The 18,868-nt window shown below is 36.8% G+C and overlaps 1 protein-coding gene across 1 annotated transcript in view; it reads left to right on the forward strand.

Moving 5' to 3' along the window:
* Positions 1-18,868, forward strand: part of LOC107684760 (contactin-associated protein-like 5) — a 76,034-nt gene that overhangs the window by 22,729 nt on the left and 34,437 nt on the right. The window contains exons 4-8 of the mRNA XM_016481152.1: positions 7,365-7,512; positions 11,401-11,604; positions 11,828-12,012; positions 13,887-14,030; positions 16,329-16,602. Of these exons, the coding sequence (XP_016336638.1) occupies positions 7,365-7,512; positions 11,401-11,604; positions 11,828-12,012; positions 13,887-14,030; positions 16,329-16,602 (955 nt within the window). The remainder of the gene's footprint in view (positions 1-7,364; positions 7,513-11,400; positions 11,605-11,827; positions 12,013-13,886; positions 14,031-16,328; positions 16,603-18,868) is intronic.

Raw genomic sequence — 18,868 nt, forward strand, 5'->3', positions numbered from 1 at the left:
TCCGTCACTTACAGTAGGGCATAATTCGAAATTGCAAAGTGCTAGCAGTTTGAAGATTCAATCATATAAAAGATTATTAGAAATTTTATAACGCGAGCACTGTTACGTTCTTATTTCGCTCTGAAACCTACGAGAATGCAATTTTCCCTGAATATCCAAAAGACTGCAAATGTGACATTGATTTTATATCACAGTTCAACAAAAAAGGCAATATTAAGCCTACATTTTAAACAAAATATTGTCAATCTTGTTTGTTATATTTTACAAGGAAATAATAGTTCCAACGAAATCGTTGGTGAATGAATCTGCAGCTTTGAATGATTCGGAGAGTACTGATAATCGGAACTGATTAATAACCCTTTCATAACTACAACCATATGCTTCGTTACTGAATGAATGAATGAATGCTTCACCTTGCTCATTAGGCAGTGACTTGCCGCCACCTACTGGCGATTTTAGTTTTGAATCTACAAGTATAACTTCGTTTTGCCATAATTTATTGCTTTATTTATTATATTAATAATACACTTAATGAAATGTGAAGAATATGACATAAAACATGACATACAATTAATAAGGCTAGAAAAACTTTGCCTCTATAACAGTAAAAATGCACATGTAAATCAATTTAAGGGGGCAAATATGGTCCCTTAATGGAAAAGGTGTAACTGCGGTCTAAGTGGGGGTACTCAGAAGAATGTTAGGCTAAATGCCCTAGGGGTACGCCATTGTAAAAGATTTGAGAACCACTGGCTTAATGGATTACTGCGTTGATTGCCTGTAGTATATTTTTAATAAAATATAACATTTGGGCTTTTTCACTGTCTTCTTATATTAAGCCCCGTTAAGCGCGGTTTTCTATGGGGAAGAAAACGCTTATCATGCAATTCAGCTCATATGGGCTCATCTGCTTGCATGTACACAGAATATATTTTTAATAAGTTCTATAGCATATTTGGACTTTTTTTTTTTTATCACCGTCTTCATTAAGCCGCGTTTTCTTTATGGGAGGAAAACGCTTCTGTTCTTACCTGCTTTCATGTATAATTTATTAATAAACTGTATACCGAATTTGGCCTTTTTATACCACTATCTTAGTCCATTAATTAAGCATTTTCTTTCTATGAGGGATACTCTTAAAGTGCAATTCAATTTACCGGGTTACGTTCATATTCAGGGCTATTCTGCTTGTCTGTATGCGTTATTAATACTGAATTTAGTCATCCGGTGGTTTACATTACGCGTTTTAGAATGTCCCAAAACCGTGCCTTGATAAGCATGCACTGACTATTTCGCTCCAGCTGCCTCAGTTTAATTTTTTCTTAAGTGTGATGACATAATATTCCCATAGTTTTTGACATTATTGTGAAAAACCCATTATGCAAAGATGGTACATTAGGCTGATATTTTTCCCAGCAGCAACATTTAAAGGCAGAGCGAACAAATGTTTCCAGTCATCAGATCCTCGGCGCTCCTGTATTAGCATTCTTGAATGCATATTTAAAATGCAATGTAAGCCGCTTTAGATAAAATGTATAAATATAATGTAAACGTAAAACTGCATGTCTGAATTCTCAGCTTTTCCTTTCTTTCTCTGCTGACTAACTTCTCTTCAAGCTGTGACAAGCCAACAGTAAAGAATAAAAGAGTATTAGACGGCCTCCTTCACAAGAGTGTCACGTTCACGGTGTTAAGGTGAAAAGGTTTGGAAAAGGTGTCTGCTAAATGAAAAGAATGGCTTGTCAATAAAAAAGAATAAGAAGAAAAACACTCCTAATTTGTTGTCAAGACGGTGCTTTGTTTTAATGAGTGTTGCATGTGTATCTGCTGAGGAAAGCTGCCAAATGTTTTGGCCAAAGAGGACGGCCCATCCGCAGAGCTTGTTTGCCTCCGCTGTATGTCAGAGAAGGTCTTCCTGTAGGAAGGTGTGAATGGGCTCCCCAAAGTGGCAGATAATTGCTCTCTCCAGTCTGCACTGCTGCTGCTGCTGAGTGTGTTGATGTGTAATGGCGTTTGCTGTGAGACAGAGGAGATAGAGAGGAAGAAACAAGCATGTTTTTTAAAAGCATTTATTGCGTCTTTAATCAATAACCAGTCAATAACAGTGAATTTTATGCTGTTGATTTTTGGTTAAACGTTTGAGATCCGACCAGTTCATGTCACGTAACGTCTTAATATTGTGGCCCTGGTGAATTGAAGACAGGCTAGCACTTCAAAAGCTGAAATAGCTGTTGACATGTATCTTGCTGGAGTTTCCCTGACACATTTCATTCTTTGTCTTCATCTTGTATTGGTGTCATCTCCTGGCGGGGAAACAGGATTCGCCTACGTTGACGGAAAATTGCTGACTGCAGAAGCTATGTGGTGGCCTCACCGCAGTCATTTCTTTCGTCTTATAGCCTGTGGGGCTTTGAGCTGTTGAGCTGTGTTCATGCCGTCCTTTGTCATTTTATTTTCACATACAGTCTGTGTGTGAGAGAAGTGTGCTAGTGTCTCTGGGGTGTGAGAAGGGTAGCCGGAGAATTTTTCTAACAGGGAGGATCTGCTCTCTAGAATGACAGGAATCAAACAGGAAAATGTTAACAACATGACAGATGTTAAAACGGACAGTTATGCTGTCATGACATCCAGGTTACCTCTCTATGACTGATCATTTTGCTTTCAAGCAGCTCTGTCTTTTTTTCTTTGTTGTTTCCCTTTCCCTTTCTTTTTCTTCACAATTTTTCTTCTTTTTTTCTTTGTTCCTTTTTCTTTTGTTCTCTTTTAAATTTTTTCCCCCTTTTTGTCTTACATTAGAAATTTCAAGCTTGCATTCTCACCATGAATGTATAAAGCCTGCTTCACACCACACACAATGTTTTTTTATTTTGGTGGTCGTATTAACAGCTTACAGTATTCACACTGTGAGCATGAGTGGAGCAATGTGAATACTGCAACGTGTTAATATGGAGCCTAGCTGAAGTGGGTGTAAGTTGAGTGTTAGCACTGAGCCTATTTTTACCACACATACATTTTGAACTATTGTGAAAACAATATGGTCAATCAAAATGTTATATCAAATGTTCAATCAAATGTTATAATCATAGGGCCAGTTTTACTAAACAGGGCAAATTAATGCGAGAGCGCAATTTTTAAAACAGCGCCGATGAGCGTGGAAATTTCTGCAGGTGATTTACTAAAAATGTGCAATTTAAAGAGCACAGGCGCAACATCTCATTTACACATCGACCAACACAAAATAGCCTACCAAGCGCAATGCAAATTAGCGTAGTTGCAAATAAAGAATAAAGAAATAAAGAAGCACAGTACGCTGAAAAGAACCGGAGGCCAAAAAATGAAGGGTTGCAAGAAGTTTTGATAGACCTGGTATTGCGTGACTCCTAGTTGAGGGTTCCAAGACGTCTTTTATTTCCTGAAGCAAATTAAAAATAACATGTTCGGATAATATGTTCTTCTGGAATTCCAAATAAATTAATACGTGTGGAAAAAAACCTCTCCCTTCTACCTAGGCTCTCTGTTCTCTGTGGTGCCTCCTCCTAGCAACAACAATTGCAGCCATCTCAAGCTCAAAATAGTTTAAGACATGCTTTTTTTGGGGCGTTAAATAATGGCGCAAATACCAGTAATTTGAGGTTAGTAAATCACATTGTGTGATTCATTTGAATATTCTCCTCCCATAAATTTTGCATCTGAAAGGGAAACTCCTACAAATGCTTTTCAATAAGGTCAGGTGCAAAAATAACTGTGTCCACACCTTTTCAGCTCTAATTCTTCGCTGCTTGTCTTTAGTAAATCCTGAAAGTACAGCGCAAACCATCTTTTTAACACCAAAAGACGGTTTGCGCTGGCGTAAGCTGTTAGTAAAACTGGCCCTTAATGTGCAACCTCTAGTTATTATTGTTTTATTTTTTTATGTGAATTTTTGAACAGAATATGTAGTAAAACATGCCTAGTAGTCCTTAATCAGGAGGGGGACACAACCGTTTTTAAACTGATTACACAGGTTTTTTTTTTGGATGTACTCTGCTCAAGAGGGCAGATTCTGTGAAGTCCTGGCAGTACTTTCAAGCAAATCATAGGATCAATACCACAAAGGTTTCACCTTACGACAGCAAAACTGTTGTTGTGCTTGAATAACTAGAAGGTTCAAAAGTGGCAGACTATGAAGTCTTTGAACTCATTAAGCTTTTATCATTGACACAATTCCGTTTTTGAACTAGTTAGTTCCATTGCACTGAACTATCAAAAGCTACATAAAACAAACTATTATCTCTTTCAATTTCTTATATGCAAGTGCATTATATTTATAAAAAATGTCAGAAAAATTTGCATTTAATTATTCCCCCTATCCATGTGTAAATTCTGTAATACAAACAATATACTGACTTTTAAAGTCACTTGTAATATTTGCTCAATGCTTTTGTATGCAGCAATAAAATAATGTCTTATATTATCATAATTTCAGACCTTTCTCAGCAAAGATATGCTAATAATAGTGAATATTTGTTTAATTAATCAGCATTTTATTTTATTATTTTGATTTTATTTTTAGTTGATTGACAGCCCTAAATAACAGTAATTTTTGCTTTTCAGTTCATCTTTATTTGGTTCTCAAGCACTAATCATATGTCTTTGATAATGGGTAGCTAAATCAACTCATTTCTTTCTATGTCCCTATTTCTCTGCCTCCATCTCTCATCCATACCTCTGAGGTCTCACATTACACGGAGGCTTGAGCAGCCCCATAGGCAATCGATAGGAGGGCCCAAGGTTTCGTTAGATTAGCTTGCTTAAAGCATGAACCTGGCGGCCCATTTGGGTCCCATAAAGTATAATTGATGTAAAAGTCTGCGACTCATTCAGCCATAGCTGGCCAAAATCAGAATCGCAGAAGAAGTGTGCTAAAAATCACATTGTGTGTGAGTTCTCACTTGGCTCACCGTACACATGCTAGCGACAGCACTACAGCTCTCAGACAATGATGAAATCGTCACTTGCCATGCCTTCGGATGCGTTTATATATTTGATCCTTTTTCTGCTTCACTGAATGACTGTAAATAAAACATTTATGATGTTTCCTAGTGCAGGCAATGCACACTGGAGACAGAGAGAGAGGGAAGGAAGAGACTCCTTGTCTATCGTCTGGGGACAGTTTTGCTGTCTTAGCTCTCGTTTAAACATGGTCACAGAGGCCCTGAGGTGCTGTCTATTTCTGACACTCACGGGCCCTCGATTCTCTGGGGACAGAATGTAATTCATGCTTAGAGTAGGTCAGTGGAAGCTCTATTCAACACTTGGGCAGCTCAGAAACCGCTTTCTGTTGATAAAAAGTTGTAAAACATTCATCAAACATGTTTATTTTAAAATGATAATATATATAAATTCCTAAAATAGCAAAGTAAAATTTCACATTTTCATTTAGTTTAAGTTTTTCATTTAAAAATGTATTTCTGATCATTTTAGTTTCAGTTAAAGGGGTCATATGATGCGATTTCAAGTTTTCCTTTCTCTTTGGAGTGTTACAAGCTGTTCGTGAATCGATAAGATCCCTAAAGTTGCAAAGAATAATGTTCTTTTTAGCAACATCATATGACCCCTTTAACAATACTGTAATAACCCTGGTTTGCTGTTTGAATGAACTGTCTCCAGTCTTTTATTAGAGACATAGCAAGCATCGACAAGCGTTTTCCTGTCAGATAACAAATACAAAACCCACCCCAGTTGAGCTCATCTTGTGTTGGTTCTTCTTTCTGATGTGAATTCACACTGGTTTCAGGGAAGCGAGGACTGGTGAATCACAGGAGGATGTAACAGTTGCAGACGTAACAGGGCTGGTGAAACGGTCCATGGAGAGTCCGTGATAACGCCAGCAGTGCATGGGGGCTTAATGAAGGAGGAGGAGGTCTAGCAGGAGTCGATACAGGAATAGAGTTAATGAAGTGTAGAGAGGAGCTGTTTACGTGGGCAGCCTGTAACCGGGGCATCTCCCCGGATCCGATGGGAGCTCCGCTGTGCCCTTGGGCTGAGGTGAGCTGATAGGTAATTGGATGGATGTATTGTTGTTTTATTTTTTTCACTCTCAGAGGTGGAAAAAGAGAGAGGAAGAAGCAGTCAGGGACAGGATGTTGTCGTCACTGAGTGCTCAAATTGAGAGTGTTGGTGATGTAATGACAAATGTGCTCATGTTGATATTGATGCGTTTAACAATGGAAAAAAATACCTAAACCTCTTTAGAAAAGGAGAAAAACCTTTTTTTTAGTTTGAGTCACCATTCATCCCAAAAAAAAAAAAGAAAATGTTGATAATTTTTGAAAAACATTGCATTTTACAATGAAAGCAAATACAAAATAGTTGAAATATTCTTCAAAATATATTTGTGTGCACAGAAGAAAGTCATAAAGACAGCATTTTCATTTTTGGCTGGACTGTTCCTTTAAGAATGGAATCTTTAAAGTAGATCTTCCACTAACTCCAGTGCACTGAGCTTGCTTATCTACAAATGTGCTATCCTTAATACTTTTGGCTAGCGCAGTATTTCTTCCTCCAAGTGTGTCTGCAAGCAAAACAAAACAGGGCCTTGAAAGTCACTAATGTCAGATTGTTGTTTTTGCTGGCATCATAACAGCATTTGTGGGCTGCGAGTGGCTCACCAGGGGAGGTGATGATCATGTTGATGTTATTTATCTCAAAGGGACATGGACTAGTCTATCTTTGAAAAAAGTTGACGTTTTCTTTTTGTGATTCATCCATAACCATGTGGTGTTTTGGTCATTGCTTCTCATGTTCCATGCAAGTCTCAACTGTGAAGTGACTCAGATGCAAATTACTGTCAAATTATGAGTGCTAGCAGATGAAAAAGAGTTGACATTTACATAAACTGTTGTGACCTTCAAAACAAATACTGCTCTTTGCATTCAACTGGGTTGGCGTATTCATAAATAGCATTTAGTCTGTGGAACATTTCTGATAAACCAGCATGTTATAAAATATTATAAGGCACTTTCCAATAATATGGTATAAAATAGGACTTGAAAATGTAATTTTACTTTGTAGTTTTTGTTGTTTGTTTGTTTTAAACCCCTGGTTTGTGTGATTTTTTTTTTCTAGTAAGAATCAAAATAAATGGACTGATAATTAATACTGATAATTTTATTAAATTAGTTTTAAAAAGCATTATTTTTATACAAATTATCACTATTACCTTTATTAATCACATCTGACCTAATACACTGTATCTAATACTCACAACAAAAACACATATTTCTGCCTCTAATGCTTCAGAAAACTACTGGGACAACAAAGTGTACCATATTGATGAAAATTAAAAAACATTTTCTTTTTTTCTTTTTTTTGTCTGTTTACAGAGGATCGTGGGTAATGTGAATCCAGACAGCGTGGTCCACCATAAACTCAGCCAGTCTATCAGAACCCGGTTCCTCCACTTCGTTCCTCTGGAGTGGAGCCCCAGTGGTCGGGTGGGCCTCAGGGTGGCTGTGTACGGCTGTGCTTACCGTAAGTGAGAGTATTTCATGTTTAAAACAATATTACAAATGACTAGCAGGCATTTTACTTTCTGAGACAACAGTTACCTGTCTTGCATTTATTTTTAGTGATAAGCAGTATTTCTGTGATTAGCTTTACATTTGGAGTTCAGATGTATACAAAAAAGGGGGTGTGGATTTTCACTCAGAAATTGCTAGTAAATTTGGTACCACTTTAGTGTAGGGACCAAATCTCACTATTAACTGGTTGCTTATTAGCATGCATTATTAATATGTTTATTAGTACATATAAAGCACGTATTGTATACTGCATGACCATATTCTACAACCTTAACCCTACCCAATACCTAAACTTAACAATTCCCTTACTAACTATTAATAAGCAGCAAATTAGGAGTTTATTGAGGCAAAAGTCATAGTTAATGGTTTGTTAACAGTGAGAATTTAACCTTAAAATAAGATATGACCTAAAATTTCACAATTAATTGCTAAGAAACACCAAGTAATGCATTGAATGAAACATATCAGACAAGCTGAATTAGTATTTTCATGTAAAACATACTCCAATAATCTTTGTGGCAGCACTTTAGTTTAGGGACCAATTCTCACTATTAACTAGTTGCTTATTAGCATGCGTATTACTAGCATATTGGTTGTGTATTAACACTTATAAAGCACATATTAATACCTTATTCTGCATGACCATATATTCCCTTAACCTACCCAATACCTAAACTTAACAGCTACCTTACTAACTGTTAATAAGCAGTAACTAGGAGTTTATTGAGGGAAAAGTTAATAGTTAGTTAATAGTGAGACCTTAAAATAAAGTTTGACCATCTATGTTTTATTTATAAGTTTGACAAATAATTTTTACAGTGCAGATTTCCATATTATGCAGTTAATATCTTCTATCATTCCATAAGAGAGCTGTAAAAAGAAAAGAAAAGAAAAGAAAAGAAAAGAAAAGAAAAGAAAAGAAAAGAAAAGAAAAGAAAAGAAAAGAAAAGAAAAGAAAAGAAAAGAAAAGAAAAGAAAAGAAAAGAAAAGAAAAGAAAAGAAAAGAAAAGAAAAGAAAAGAGTTGCATAAGAAGGATTACTGAAGCATCCTAGATCCGATAGCAGTTCACAGAGCACATTTCCACAGTCTTGGTAATGGGACAATAAAACAGTTGTGACACAGTATATAAGGTGATAACATTACCCATAATTCTTGCTGCAGATCTTCACATGCCCTCTGTCCTTTGTCTTTTTCTAGTCACACAGTATTTTTTCCAGGTGCTGAATTAAGGTGACACAGATAATTCATTGCATGACAGCGGCAGTTTCACTCCGTTTTCCTCTAAATGAAGGTCGTTTGATGACTTTCTTTGATGATACTTTTCCAAAACTGAACAAAGACGTCCAAATATCAGACACTTATCAGTCTGTGCTAGCTAGATAAATAAAAAAATGTCCCTTTAATGATACCGAGATCCTTAAAATGGATCAATTGTTGAATTACTCAGGCATTTATAAAAAGGTCCCACAGTTAACGCCTTCATTATTCTGTGGCATGATCCATGTATTAAACTCGAATTAATGTGTGCTTTGCTGATAAATGCTGCATGAAGAGTCTCAGTTCAGCTGTCTGTGCCAATCAACCACAGACACTTAAAGAATTCACATGCAAATCCCATGACACATCTGAACCATAGACGTCTGATATGATGAATCTATACGCACTGGTCTGACTAATATACACTGAATATAACCTTGAAAGAAGAGCATAAATGTTCTTTTAATTATACATGATTTGACGGCTAGTGCTCACTGGTAGTGCGGTGATTGCACCTAACAGCTCAGATTAACATGAGCTGCATATCACATAATAGGCAAAATACTAATGCTAATCAGCCAACTGCTGTGACAGTTGTGAACTCAAGCTGAACCTGAGAACGGTGCAATACTAGATAAGTGTCATTATCACGACTGCAGGATTGCTATGCCCAGACCACGTCCCTCATAGCTCACAGTATCCTTATTTGACCAAATGGAGCAGTTGCTTATTATTATCAAAAATAGGTCATTATATTCAATGCTGGAGTATATGCGGGCTTTTCTGCTTTGCTTCACTAATCCAAAAAAGGAGGCATTCATTTTCTATCTATTTTTTAAATTCATTCTTTCGTTCATTTTTCTGTAGGCTGTAGGGTTTTACATCATTATGAGCGCCATTATAACAGTAATGAACTGGAACACTGATAAAGAGATTTCTGCAAAACAACTGTGCATACATGCATGAGACATTTGTGTTTTGATCCTAAGAATATTTAGACCGTTTTGATGGACAAAGAAAAATGATTAAACTTTTGACTTGGAACACTGGTTCACATTGGCTGCATTGCTCAAATGGGTAATAGGGAATTGGGATATAGTAGACGCTTTCTTTCAGGTCAAATGCCAAATTTTGACCATCTAAAGACAAACTTCATTAACTTTCTGAGTCTTGTATAAGGAGAAACGTGAATTCTTCTCTTTTACTTTAGGAAGCTGAACCTCCAGAAAAGAGCTGGTGATCTTTATACTTCATATGGTAATACTTAAATATAGGGACAAATTCTCGCTATTAGCTATTTGCTTATTAGCATGCCTATTATTAACATATTGGCTGATTATTAGTACTTATAAAGCACATATTCTGCATGACCATATTCTACATCCTTAATCCTACCCAATACCTAAATTTAACAACCCTACGAACTATTATAAGCAGCAAATTAGGAGTTTACTGAGGCAGAATTCGTAGTTAATGGTTTGTTAATAGTGAGAATTGGACCTTAAAAAAATGTGACCCTTTATTTTTTTGATTTCACTGAATAAGTCATGTGAAAATTACCAACACTTCTGTTTACCAGTATCTAATACAGAATTGAGTTATGGGCAGCAGCTGATTTCATGTAATGTCATTCAGACACTAGATTTAAACATTAGTGAAATGCATGATTCACTGAGTTCATAGTCTGTGCTGTGAGCTGTTGAGCCCCATTAACTTGCTTGATTAAAACCTCAATAGAAAAAGGTTCTACTGTAAGAACTGAACTAAAATCTTTAGAGATGCTCATCATTTTATGATAGCCTCACATTATCTAAGTAGCTCAATTAGTACTCCAGTTGAAAGCTGAAATATGCTACACAACTTCTATATGGATTTTTGTAACAATTTGCAGTCTGGACAAGTCGAGACTAGTCGCTGAGAGTCTGCAGATTTTGCGAAGTCAGAGTTGACAGATTTCACAGGAAACTGCATAGTGTGTGATGGGCACAGATTTTTTGCTTTAGACTATGATTCTATCTATTGTATCAAAAATGAATGATTTTTTAAGCTAATTTTAAAACACACATTGTTCTTATTTGTCATGCATCTCCTAGCAACGAGGCACATGTTTCTGCACAAGTTTGTTGTATTCAAGTTTGTTGTATTGTATTTTTGTTGTCGTAAAGGTCTAATAGTGTGGGATCCTCGTTTATTTTGTGTATGATGTCTCCAGTTTTTCTTTTTAACTTCAAAATTGGCTGATGTATGATGACTAGTGTTTTAAAAGTTGTTCATATTTAAAAAGTTGTGTAGTGTATTTTAGCCTTGGGTTACAGAAATTACTTTTTGCTGTTTTAATTGATTGTGAATTTGGATTGTAAGTTTGCAAATATGTTGTTTCCTAAAATGTTCCTAACAACAAATTCAAGGCACCTGCAAACCACAGCTCATTTTCATCATGATTTTTGTTGTTACAGTAACATTTTGTGAAATGACTCTCCAATTAATCTATTGTTCTGCATACTGTTATGTTATTTACATTTTGAGTGAAATGAAAATATTTTCAGTGGGTGTTTCATACAAAATCTCATGTGTCAATAGGATCGTATGTGGCTGATTTTGATGGCAGAAGCTCTTTGCTCTACCGATTCAACCAGAAGTCTATGAGCACGGTGAAAGATGTTATATCGCTGCGATTTAAGAGTCGACAGGCAGAAGGTGTTTTACTGCATGGAGAAGGCCAGCGAGGAGATTATATCACTCTGGAGCTTCATCGTGGCAGGCTGGCCTTGCATCTAAACCTGGGTGAGTTACAGTACTGGGGGAAGCTAACGACTTCAAAGGGTTGAAGTATTCAAGTGTTCGATATTTAACCATAGTTACTTTGGAGTGGAGACTATTGACTGACTACAGACTATTGATGGAATTCATAAGAATGCATTATTAAAGAATATATGAATGAATATTCTAAAGAATATATGCCGTGTTAGTGGCACATGACTCATGAGAAACCTTTTCTAATTGGCAGATGACAGCAGGGTGAGATCTAGCAGTGCTCGTATGGTGGTCACTCTAGGAAGTCTCCTGGATGATCTGCACTGGCACTCTGTTCTGATCGAACGCTTTAACAAGCAGGTCAACTTCACTTTGGACAGACACACTCAACACTTCAGGACCAATGGTGATGGAGACTCGCTAGAGGTCGACTATGAGGTTGGTCTCTGGGACCCTGTAATTTCCTCTTTTTTGAAATGACAAGCCTTTGATGCATGAAAGTTGGTGCTTTTAAATAGTAATAGTAAATCAAATAAAATAATCGTAAGTGTCACATGATCCTTCAGAAATTCTGAAATGCTGATTTAATGCTCATAATAAATTTTTTTACATTTTTTTTATTTCTACCAGTATTTAAAACAGTTACACTGTTTATTATTTTTTATTATTTTCAGGAATCTTTGATGAATAAAACATGTAAAAGAACAGCATTTATTTGAAATAGTTAAGACATTTATAATGTTTCGAAAGAATTCTGTCACTTTTGATAAATGTAATACATCCTTGCTGAATAAAAGTATTAATTTCTTTAAAAAAAAATCTTATCCCAAACATTTGAATGTTTTTGTATATCAAACACACTTATCTGATTTGAAATTGAGTTGAATTAATTCCCACTGTCCAGTCATAATTAATTATTTGAACAAGTAATTGAATAAGTAATTGAACTAACTGGCTAAGCCTTTTGAAGAGGGCAAAAAAGATAAGATGCTCCAACCAACAGATGAAAATCAGGTGTTTGAGGTAATAATATAAGTAGCACAGGAAAAAAGATTTTATGGATTACAGTATTCTTTTCATCAAACAGTTTTGGTTTTCAGGGGGCCTAGGAAACGGATTTTTAAATACACACGAGGCGCTAGATTTCAAAACCACAAGAAAATACAGTACATTATTGATCATCGAGGGGAACATTGCGAGTTCATAAATCCACTGTGATGGAGTATCTGCCTCCCCTTGTATCACAGATTCTCCAGCTCTCCAGTGGCTGTCCCAGAGCCAGACTTACAATAGAAGTCAAAGGCTAACTGGAGTGCAGCTGATGAGGTGCACCTGAAGTTAATAGCACTATAAAGGCAGCAGTTCACCTCACCTATGAGAGACACCACTGTTCTATGTATGAGTAGTACAAGGTGTCCTCCAGATCGGGGAATGGCATGTCATAGCTTGGCTGCCACTGAGACGATGACCGCCTGGCCACAGACTGACCTTTATTTCCCACAGCAGCAAGGACACTGCAGTTGCCTTGTCATGCTTCCTAATTACTTGACCGTCTTGTTCTGTTATATATTTATTTTTAAACGTAAGCCCCTATGATCCTACTGGTTTTGAATAGGAACTTACTAGTGCCTTCTGTAAAGGCACATCACTGGACTGGATGTTCCCAGTGTCTTTTTAAAGAGAGTATTGTGGACTGATATGCTGTGTAGAAAGAAATGGAACAGTTTTGCCAAAAATAAATAAATAAATGTTCCAACAAAGAAAAACCTCATCTTAAACATTCAAAATAGTTTGAAACTGCCCCACGGCTGAGCAGCACAGCAGAGTAAATGATGGAAAAATAAATTCTGGACTGTATCCATACATTTTTTACAACCATGTCAGATTCTCCATACGTGAGATGACGCTTAACAGAAAGAGGCTCAAACAGCATAACAATGATCCTTCACAGAATCTACAACTAAATGGCTGAGAAATTTCATATTTGGAAAAGCCAAGTCAGGTCCTGACCTTAAACCCACTGAAATGTTGTGGCATGACCTGAACCAAAGACTTCAGGCATTTTGTTTACCACAACAGTGTGCTAAGCTAGTCTCAAGACAATGGTTTATTCTATGGCAGCCTGTGAGGAATATATAACATTTATCTTTATATATCGAATTTTGTATATACATACAATATATGTAGTGGCATTAATCCATCTGTTCAATTTAGAATATAGCTAGAAATGGAAAGCAAGCACATTTGAAGTTTTATTCGTGATTATATATGTTTTGAAATTAGATATGTGTTTTATTCATTCTCTGAAACAGCTAAGCTTTGGTGGGATCCCACTGCCAGGTAAACCAGGAACCTTCATTCGACGCAACTTTCATGGTTGCATGGAGAACCTCTACTACAATGGAGTGAACGTCATCGACTTGGCGAAAAGGAGAAAACCTCAGATATACAGTGTGGTAAGCATTTGGTTTATTATGAGACATGGGTTCTAAACTTGTGATGTTGTGATCCACTTACTCAAATGTAATGCTTCAGTTGTGCTGCATGTATTATAATATGTCTAGAGTCCAGACATATTACTTCTGCCACTTCAGTATCAGCAGGAATCTTTAAAGGTGTGCACAAACTGTGCCGAGTTTTCTCAGCAATTTCACAAATCATGTTTTTCTGTCACATTTGAGTTCCCTCTTCCCGCTAAAAACCTTCTTGTTAGAAATTATCACATCACATTCCTGTCTATTTCTCTAAATCAAAATGACAAGACAACCACGACTCCATCACTTCAGAGGAGGGATGACTGGTATTCGTCTAGCTCTGTAAAATACAAGCACGTGTTCTCGTTACACAGCTTAAGGCTGTCAGGTTGGAGAAGGTCTGCTGAGGCCTCAGTTCAGCAGTCTGGCGTCTGTACAGCCCTGTGGCACAGGGATCAATGAGGTGTTCACCTCACACTGCAGTAACCTTTTCACGCCTATGTGAGCTTCTGTCCTGCGGATGTGCTCTCTGTGCTTCTGTTGCTCTCCGTGGAGCTGCGCTGGTGACATTTATCCAGACCGCCTGCTGCCTTTGTGGGTTTAGCCTGTCTGGCTCTCAGCCTCTCCAATTCTCTTGTAACCCTTCAGCTTGTTTTCTCTTTTCCTCTTTTTTCTTTGACATAATCTCTTGTGTTACCAGCTTTCTCAGTTGCATCTCATTTTTCACATTTCAGCAATGGCATGACACTTATTTTTAGTAAGTTCTTCAACTGCATATATACAATGACTTAAATGCACCTTTTCTATGATAAGCATGTTCTAATATCTGTATTAAAATTCTTTTTAAAGTGCATAATTACAAAAATGAAAATATTTTAAAACTTGCTTTGCTGCTTATGAATATATGAATAGTAAAACCGCAGTTGAATAAACAGTGGAAGATAGGGAAATGTATATAATGATATACAGTGACATTTATGAATGAATAATTCATGATATTTCATGAAAAAATGCAAATATGCATTTGTATAAGATGTATTCAAGATGAAAAGTAAAATGTTATTTCTTTTTACTTGATAATTACACAAAAATACACTTTTAGGGTCATTAAAATGAAACTTTTCTTAAAAATGGAATACATTTCATTAGAAGTAGGGAATTTCTAAAAATGTAGCCTATGTTTTAAACTAGATTTTTAAATGAGATTTCAATTTCTTTATTGTGAACAGTGAATATGTCTTTTAACTCCATGGTTTTGGCCTCAGCAATGACATCTGACATTGGCATAAATTTACTGATTGCCTTGTGTGTGATCAGCTACAGTAGATATGCAATTGTATCATTTGTACCGATGCTGCATTGCCATTTGGTCATTCCCTTCTTGCATGTAAACCGATGCTTTGGTGTTCTCCCTTCTCTCACAGGGCAACGTGACCTTTTCCTGCTCGGAACGGGTTTAGCCTGTCTGGCTCTCAGCCTCTCCAATTCTCTTGTAACCCTTCAGCTTGTTTTCTCTTTTCCTCTTTTTTCTTTGACATAATCTCTTGTGTTACCAGCTTTCTCAGTTGCATCTCATTTTTCACATTTCAGCAATGGCATGACACTTATTTTTAGTAAGTTCTTCAACTGCATATATACAATGACTTAAATGCACCTTTTCTATGATAAGCATGTTCTAATATCTGTATTAAAATTCTTTTTAAAGTGCATAATTACAAAAATGAAAATATTTTAAAACTTGCTTTGCTGCTTATGAATATATGAATAGTAAAACCGCAGTTGAATAAACAGTGGAAGATAGGGAAATGTATATAATGATATACAGTGACATTTATGAATGAATAATTCATGATATTTCATGAAAAAATGCAAATATGCATTTGTATAAGATGTATTCAAGATGAAAAGTAAAATGTTATTTCTTTTTACTTGATAATTACACAAAAATACACTTTTAGGGTCATTAAAATGAAACTTTTCTTAAAAATGGAATACATTTCATTAGAAGTAGGGAATTTCTAAAAATGTAGCCTATGTTTTAAACTAGATTTTTAAATGAGATTTCAATTTCTTTATTGTGAACAGTGAATATGTCTTTTAACTCCATGGTTTTGGCCTCAGCAATGACATCTGACATTGGCATAAATTTACTGATTGCCTTGTGTGTGATCAGCTACAGTAGATATGCAATTGTATCATTTGTACCGATGCTGCATTGCCATTTGGTCATTCCCTTCTTGCATGTAAACCGATGCTTTGGTGTTCTCCCTTCTCTCACAGGGCAACGTGACCTTTTCCTGCTCGGAACCACAGCTGGTGGCCGCCACATTTCAGAGTTCCAGCAGCAGCTTTCTGTCGCTGCCAGCACCTGCACAGATCCTGGAGGGCTTTTCGGTGCGCCTGCAGTTTCGCACCTGGAACCCTGATGGCCTGCTGCTGTCCAGTCCGCTGATCTCTGGTCAGGAGCCCCGTTACCTGATTTTGCAGATCAGCAGTGGGCGTCTCCATCTCACACACCAGACATCAGCGCTGAAGATGTCAGAAGTGTCAACTGGTGAGGAGACCCTTTCTGCTCTTCTGCAGCTTGACTTTAAATGCCATTTCTCTCAAATATACAGTTGAAGTAGTTGCATTGGGGGTTCTTGGTGGACTAACCCTGCTGAAAAGGCATTTTAAACCAGCTTAAGTTAGTTTGCTGGTCTTAGTCAGTGTCCAAGACATAGTTAGCCATGGTCACAAGTCCTTCATAAGCAGCATAGTTCAATGTTTCAGTGTTTCCCATAGTTCCAACAAAGTTGTGTGGTTGAACTACATTTCACAACCAGTGGTTAGAAGTATAGCTAAGCAAGCTAACATGCAGTGCAATATCTATATTTGTTATTCCATTCTGTATATATTTACATTCTATGTACAGTGGTGGCCAAAATTATTAGAACACCCTACAGATCTGAAAATATTGACCCTTTTTTGCCTCCAAAACATGATTTCATTTCATAATGTTCATGAAACATGCAGATGGTTGCTCTGAGCACAACGAATATCAGATGAAGTGAGTCGTACTGTTTTTATCCACTTTAAACTTTAATATCTGTTATGTCCACCTTTTGCAGCAATTACAGCAGCAGATCTGTCTGGCATAGTGTCAATATATTTCCTGAGAAATTCAACACTAATGTTATCCCATGCCTTCTGCAACTCAAGCCAAAGGCTTTCCTTTGAATGTACAATAGATCTGTCCAGTTTATTTTCCAACTCGCCCCAAATTTGCTCAATGGGTTTGGACCCAGACTTTGAGGGGCCAGTCCATCATTTTCAATGTTCCAGCAGATTCCTTCCGTCTCAGGTAGTTCCGGCAATAGTTAATTTTATGGGTATTGTAATGGCAAATTCAACAAAAACAACTGAAACTGTTCTAATAATTTTGGCCACCACTGTATAATTTCTCCAACGCTGCTACTATGGTAGTTATGCAAAGAGATGGCTGGTCTGGTGGTTGGTTTTAGAGGGGTTTTGGCTTCAGAACAAGCAAAAAAACCCAGCTTGGTCAGGCTGGGAGACCAGTTTAAACTAGCTAAGACCAGAAAGCCCATTTTTTTCCAGTAAGGAGAGTATAATTTCACAACCAGACTTTGTTCTTTAAATGCTAGCATATACATAACCCGTAAAACCAGTAGTAGTAGTCAGCAAACCTAGTTACTTTTGTTTGCTAAATCATGTAATTGATATAGCATAGTCTTTTTAACATTCATTCTTTAGCTCAACAATTTAACATGCACCAGGCAGATTGTAAAAGGTATAAAGCTTCAGCAAGTGACAGAAATGCAGCTGTGATCAAATGGTAGAGCTGTCACTTTTATCCAGGCATGACACACTCTAGCCACTGAAATTACTGCTTTGAAGGAGTCTAATTGGAAATGCTGCTCAGTTTCAGCAATTACGTGCGCATAGCGATCAAGAGTATAAATGTCTCTCTTTTTCAATTCAGCCAGCCTGGCAATGCAAAGACTTCCTATTACTTACACAGCACAGAATTGCATGCTTTTTCTCTGGTCCTCTTCTCACCAATGAGATGCATGAGCAAAACAAAGGCATTTGTATAAAAGTCACTACTTACAGCTTATCTCATCACCCACAAAGGCAATAACGTCAGTTTTATTTTTTGTTCAGCATTCTGGACAATGCTGGTCTAAACAAGATTAGTGTCTGAGACAGACAGTTGTGTGTTTCAGTCTAGTGAGGAAACCTGATGTTCGCAGAGGCGGACAAAGTACTCAACTCCATTACTTGAGTGAAAGTACAGATACTGCTGGTCAAATATTACTCCATTACAAGTAAAAGTTGTAAAGACAGATTTTTAGATTTTTACTAAAAGTACAGAAGTACTTGCTTTTAAAAGTACTTAAGTACCAAAAGTAAATTCCTTTTTTATGTCAATGCACTGTTGTTAAAAACCTATGGGAAAAAATTTTTTTTTAACACCCCTACCCACCCCCACAAAAGCAGGATGGTAGTGATCTCACACAGCTCTGTCAGTGTGTGCACACATCTATGTCAACCACATTTGAACAGAGTGGACAGTGAAATCCTGTAAATACAGAGTGATAAGGAAGAAACAAAATCAAACCTGCTTTAAAACCCAGCAACACAACTGTAGCTGTATAACTTTACAACAGAAACACTGCTTTAACAAAAAAGCAAAACAGCAAGACTTATTTGACATAAAAACAAAAACGCTGTCTAATCGCTCTCGTGGTACTTTGATGTCACACACAGAACAGTCTATGCAGTGCTGCTTCAAGTCCAACACCTATTGTGTTTTA

The sequence above is a fragment of the Sinocyclocheilus anshuiensis genome, unplaced genomic scaffold (genome assembly GCF_001515605.1).
Source record: "Sinocyclocheilus anshuiensis isolate Anshui unplaced genomic scaffold, SAMN03320099.WGS_v1.1 scaffold277, whole genome shotgun sequence".
NCBI lineage: Eukaryota > Metazoa > Chordata > Actinopteri > Cypriniformes > Cyprinidae > Sinocyclocheilus > Sinocyclocheilus anshuiensis.